Raw genomic sequence first — 6,000 nt, forward strand, 5'->3', positions numbered from 1 at the left:
CAAATATCACAGGCAAGGTAATTTAATAGAATTTCTAAAGATTGCTTTAATCTTACAGTTAGACTATCAAACAAGTATGACTAAAGACAGATCATTAGATAGAGATTTAGATGTACTTCTTAGAACTCATTTATCTACTCTTACAGATGCCTCCACTTTCATCAGCGTGCTAGGCTCAGAAAGAGTTGGAAGACCCCAACAGGATCACAGACACCACTGCATCATGATACTGCTAGATATCCAACAAGAGATGAAGATTGACCCAGTGAATTAGAAGGTAGAAGACACATTGCCGTGGTGTCTTTGATGGCAACCATACTGTCTCACACTTCTGTATGCACAACTAAGTTACATTTTTAAAGTAATTTGTCTCCACACATATTATCTATGAAAAAAAGCTTTCGAAGAGCAGAAACATATCATTTTTCTCTAAACCACTCAAGTCTTCCACATTGACTACTCCTCCCTCCAATAAAGAATGGATGACAAAGGAGTCCAGTTATTTAAGAAGTCCTTCAATGGTGCTGTACTGTAATACATGGGAAAATAAAAAATTAGGTACTAGTCTTCTTATCATGCGTCTACCAAGTATTTGTTGTTAGAGAAGTATTGAAACTTTAGTTCTTAGTATTTTGGCACCTTAACTTTCCTTAGAGGCAAGCTGCAATTTCCTAGACTGCATATTTCAGTCACAGTAATAAAATATACAAGTTTAGGATCCTTACATTAAAATTATAAAAAGAGAGCAAAGCCCACCCTAAAATACACTCCTGTCCTTTTTGATTGTGTTCTTTCTGCCCACTGAAAGGCAGAAACTCTGGGGTAACATGCAGGTAATTGCAAATAAAGATGCATAAAGAACTTCACATTGTTAACACTTGAACCACAAAGACAGAATTCAGAAGAAAAATAATAAATCTATAAGCAGATCTAAGAAAATCTATATAACAGGTCAATTGATCAGGACTTTCAGATACCAAAAGCCCATAAGGTATTTTCCTTATTCAGTTTCCACACTGAAAATAACATCAGCTTCTGACATAACTCAGCATCTTTTAGATGCGTAATCTTCTTTTCCCAAATACTATTAAAAATCACAAGTTCTTATATACAGCAATTTAATCTATTAAGTTGGAGAGTCATAGTCAATGACTCAATTACAGAGATTATCAGAACTGTCAGATCACAGTAGAACTACACTCTTTACAGGGCTTCCTACCTCAGGGATCAGTAATTTCAGTGTTTCACAATGACTGCTGCCTAAAATCTTCACATAAGACAGGCAGTTAAATTTTTTCCTTTCAGGAACTTGAAATAAGGTGCTGCCCATTTCTAAATGGAATAAGTCTTTCAAAAGCAATGAAATTTCATCTAATGTGTATGTCATTTCTTGATACATTAGACCACTCATGTCTTATATATTGATATTTACAGTTGCTTACCCATCACCACAAAGTTGCAACCTTCATTTCAGAATACTATATACAAGTTAGCAACAACTAATAGCCTGATAGATTAACTTTATTTTGACACTCTCTCCCAACAATCCATTAAATATGGCTAATCAGTACTAGTGATTACTCATCAGAACTTTTATTTCAGTTCCACAAACTGCTTAAACTCACTGAACTTAGAGCTGCTATTCTGATTTTACTGTGAAAGGTGAACTAATGCTAGAAAACACACAGAAATACAAAAGAACAAAAAAAAACTAGAGTAACATTTTTATAGAATTCAGAAATATTACACATCCTTTTTCTTCCTACAGAGGTCAGCCACTAATTAGCTGAAATCCTCCTTTATTGAACTTGTACTATTTCAGAATTTCTTCCCACACACCATTTAAGTGAAGGGTGAGGAAGGGTCATGGGGACAGGCAGTGGAAAAGCAGTTAACCCGCAACAAACTACATGGAGAAATTCAGAAAATTTCCAAAAGTTAAACAAAAATCCAAGTGTATAAGAAATTCATATAAATGGGAAGTGGGGGGCGACAGGAAAAGAAACAAACAAACAAAAGAACAAACACCCCAAACAACACCAAAAAAAACCAAACGCCAAAAAACCACACACACAAAATACCCAAACAAACAAAAAAAGACAAAGTAAATCTCACTCATTAAGCTTGTCAGGTTTCAAATTAAATCATGGTTTGTACTAGAATCAACTCAATATATTCTCAAAAATGTAAGCCTATATGTCATTCTCTATTATGTCCACTCCAGCCTGAAAAACTGCCCCAGCATACTGATTAAAAAATGAGATCATGTTCTGTCAAGAATACTGCAAGAGACAGCTAAAAAGGCAGGTTTTACCTACTCTTGATGAAAATTGGCAAAGGCATGGAGTATTCTACCCAGAAGTATGATCTCACTGAAATCTTTACCCAAGATTCTTTGATGCGTTTGTAGTTCTTTATCATACTTTCACTCAATTCTAAATTTCACAGTAAGACAACATCTTCCGATGGCAGAAGGAAGTATGTTAAGAGGAAAAAAGTGAAAAAAATACTGTGCTTCACTGAGGAGTTGCAACTATTTAAAAAATATTTTAATAATTTTATAGCACTTTATGCTCTCTACAAGTCAGTAGAGAAGATGTAGCAAGTATCTACAAGTAAATTAGAGATATCTGGCTTTCACATTAATTACTTCTAAAAACAATTTTGAAGGGAAGGTAAAATATAAATTTGCACCAAGTTGTAGAGTTATTTTGACATTAGATATTAAATCTAGCATGGCAAAGATACATATTTCTATTACACAGCAAAAGTGTTTGCTTTATTCTATCACCTTCTCTCTCACAACACAGAAGACTCTTACTCATTTATAAATCAGTTATATTTGCAAATGTGATATCACTAAGTCTGTTTGAATTACCGTTTGTAGATAAGCAACCATAACTCTTCCAACCTGAGATCCTTATAACAGAAATGCTCAAGAGGAAGTCACAATAGTGAAATACATAGACTTTCTTAAAAACAAAACCTAGCCAAAGCAAAACATCATCCATTACAACTTAACGTTTTGTTTAATGAAATAATACCAGCTACTTAGGAAAAAAAAAGACAGACATTTTCCTATCCATTTAGAATAAATGATGGAGAAGCTGGTAGTGAAAGGGGAAACTAATCAAATTAGTTTATGCAGTACAGACAAACGCTTTCAGCTAGAAATTACCCAAAACAAGACTTCTTGCAAGGAATCTATTGAAGAAAAAAAAAAAGAGAAAACAAAAAAGCCCATCAAATAATATACAGCCAAAACACAAGCACAATTAAAAGTGTCTTTTAAAAGTGGAAAAAAGTGGAAAAAAAAATCCAATAAAGGATTTGAGACCAACACTCTAGTTTCTGAATGAGACTAAAACAAACACCTACAAATCTCTCCAAATTCAAATTACAAAATATCCACACTAGGGGAACCCTGTGATACCAGAAACCTGGCCTTCAATTCCATGATTTGTGTTGAAGAGTGTACAGAGTTCACCTAACTGCTTAACAGAGATTAAAAATAAAGCTGTCCTACTTACACTAACATTTTGCACATTTAACTTCTCTCATGTTCCATTTCCCTACCCTCCCACCCCATCTCCAAAAAAAACAAGAGGAGCAGCTAAGGTAAACTGAGATGGTAGCAAGGACAGTTTAGCTTTTGAACAGCACATTTAAACTTTTCAGTTTCACTGCTGTAGAAAATTTTATGAAATGCAAGGATTAGCTAAAGTCTATAAAAAGGATTGACTCTGACTACTGTAATAATACTTTAAATCTAAAATATATGCTCATAGGTGTCAGTTTTACTTTCACATAATGGGAAATTCAAAAGAAACACTAAACATTAGCAGGGATAAGCTACAGAATATTTTCATGCAAACTCATTGAAATTATTCTTGGAGAGGAGAGAGAGAAGGAAAGAGAATTGCTATGTACATAGCTAGCACAAAAACAAACACTCCAGTTGCATCCTTCAGAGAACTCTAGTGCATAAGTTCTAAAAGCACGGCCTGCCATGCCTTATATCTTACATGCGCTGAGAATAAACGCTATTGCACTGCAGATGAATTTCGGAATGCAGCTGCCACTTAACCAATTTAAAGGCTTTTCACAACAACTCTCTGATGGTATAAGAAGACACACACTATTAATAGGAAAAAAACAAAAAAAAAAAACTATTGCCATGGTAAAAGTTTTGGAAAAAACCATGATATTTTTACCAGTAATTTCCTACTAAATTTAACATTAGTCACAGAAAAGCATAATCACTTATGCATCTATTCACATGTCTGAAGGTTGGAGAAAACAAAGGAGATGACACAGATGCTGCATCTCTGCATGCTTTAACAGCCATACATGATTTTAAAACAAACCAACAACAACCAAAAATAAAAAACAAAACAAAAAAACCCCAAACACAAACAAACAAAAAAACTCTGAGAAAAAAAATAGTCCTACAGCCAGATTTATGCCTGGTGCCTTGCAGGGCTGTTGAACAGCCCAGCACAAGGCTAGAAATCAGAAGTTTTTAGTACAGGACATTATTTGCCACTGTCTCACAGTCTGACCTTGGGCAAGTCACTTCCCCGGCATCTCAGCTCCCCACCTGACAGTCCGTCCCCCACTCTCCACTGAGCGCCGAGGACCGAAAACCCGGTAATTACTCACTACAAGCGGCTCTGCATCGGTGAAGCTGGAATACAGGGAAAGGGGGAGCGGGAAGAGGGAGCAGCGGCTCCCCTCACCTATCGGTGATAAAAATTCCCCCAGCATAGACTCCGTCCCCCACCCGGGGGAGAATCCCCCCAGCCTTTCCCCGTTTCCCCAGCGCACCGGTTAGACTGGAGGAGGCGGCAGCTCCGGCTCCCGGCCCCAAGCGCGGGCGGCAGCCGCGCCCTCCGGGCCTCGCGCCCTCCGGGCCTCCCGCCCCGCCGCAGGAGCGGCCCCGGGAGCCCTGGCCGGCCGTGCGTGGATGCGGCACTACTCGCAGCCTCACCGGGCAGGCATTCACAGGTGCTGGAGCCGTGAGAGGCGACCAACGTTCCGCAGAGGAGGTCGTCTCGGCAGCCCAGCGGGAGGCGAGCGATCTGGGCTGTGGGCGCTGCGCCCCCGCCGCGGAGCCGCCACTGCGGCGCGCCCGCCCGCCCTTTCCCGCGTCGCTGGCCAATGCGGGCCGCGCCGGGAGCCGGCTTGAACCATCTGTTGCGAGGCGCCTCCCCCAGCCCCTTGCCGGGGGCTGCCACCCAAGCGCAGCCAAGGAAGGGGAAGCCTGCAGGCAGCCCGCGGCCCCTGCAAGGAGCTCTTCGCCCTGTGCATCTCGGGGGCTGGGGCCGAGCTCCGCCTCCTTGTCGCCCCCCAGGAATCGCCCCATCCCATGGCTGCCGCTTCTCCCTCAGCGCTCGGCTCCCCTCACAGCGCGCTCGGCGCCCGCCCGGAGACCCGCCTCAGGAGTGCCAGGTGGGGCAGCGAGAGGATCGGGGATGCCAGGGAGCGAGAGCTTCATGCGGGACTGATCCGCCTCCGGTGTGTAGGCGATAAAATCCCGACCTGATAAAATTTTTGCACTTCCCACCTAATAACAGGAATTCTCCACATGGAATGTTGCACGGAGAAATGTGTCTCATCCTGCTTCGTTGTGAGAAACAGAGCTAAAATCTGTCTGTTTTTAGACTTAGACGTTTCTTGTGACCAAGCTCTCCCAAAAGAGTCAAGCCTCTTTCACTATTTAACGGGTTTGAGTTTTAGCCTTTCACGTTCCCAGTCGGAGAGTTTTCCCACAAACATGATAACAGTCTATCTGCACAGTCCTTTATTTTGAGTCTTCACCCCAGGCAGCAGTAGTTGAGATACTTACAGCACAGGTGTAAAATTTCACCAAAGCAGAGCGATAGTTCCTGTTTTACTTCTCTTTTTGTATTAGTAGTTTCCTTGTTGCAGACCTCTCTGATTATGATTTTTAACCAGGTGCCTATGTTTCCTGTCGATTCTGCAGAGAAAATCCAGGCA

At 40.8% G+C, this 6,000-nt stretch overlaps 1 protein-coding gene across 1 annotated transcript in view; it reads right to left on the minus strand.

Annotated features, from left to right (window-relative positions):
• The window catches only part of SULF2 (sulfatase 2), a 79,390-nt gene extending 74,070 nt beyond the window's left edge, over positions 1-5,320 (minus strand). The window contains exon 1 of the mRNA XM_030963553.1: positions 4,991-5,320. Coding sequence (XP_030819413.1) covers positions 4,991-5,001 — 11 coding nt within the window. The 5' untranslated portion in view covers positions 5,002-5,320. The remainder of the gene's footprint in view (positions 1-4,990) is intronic.
• Positions 5,321-6,000: the final 680 nt, after the last annotated feature.

The sequence above is a fragment of the Camarhynchus parvulus genome, chromosome 20 (assembly GCF_901933205.1).
Source record: "Camarhynchus parvulus chromosome 20, STF_HiC, whole genome shotgun sequence".
In the NCBI taxonomy this organism is placed as follows: Eukaryota; Metazoa; Chordata; class Aves; order Passeriformes; family Thraupidae; genus Camarhynchus; species Camarhynchus parvulus.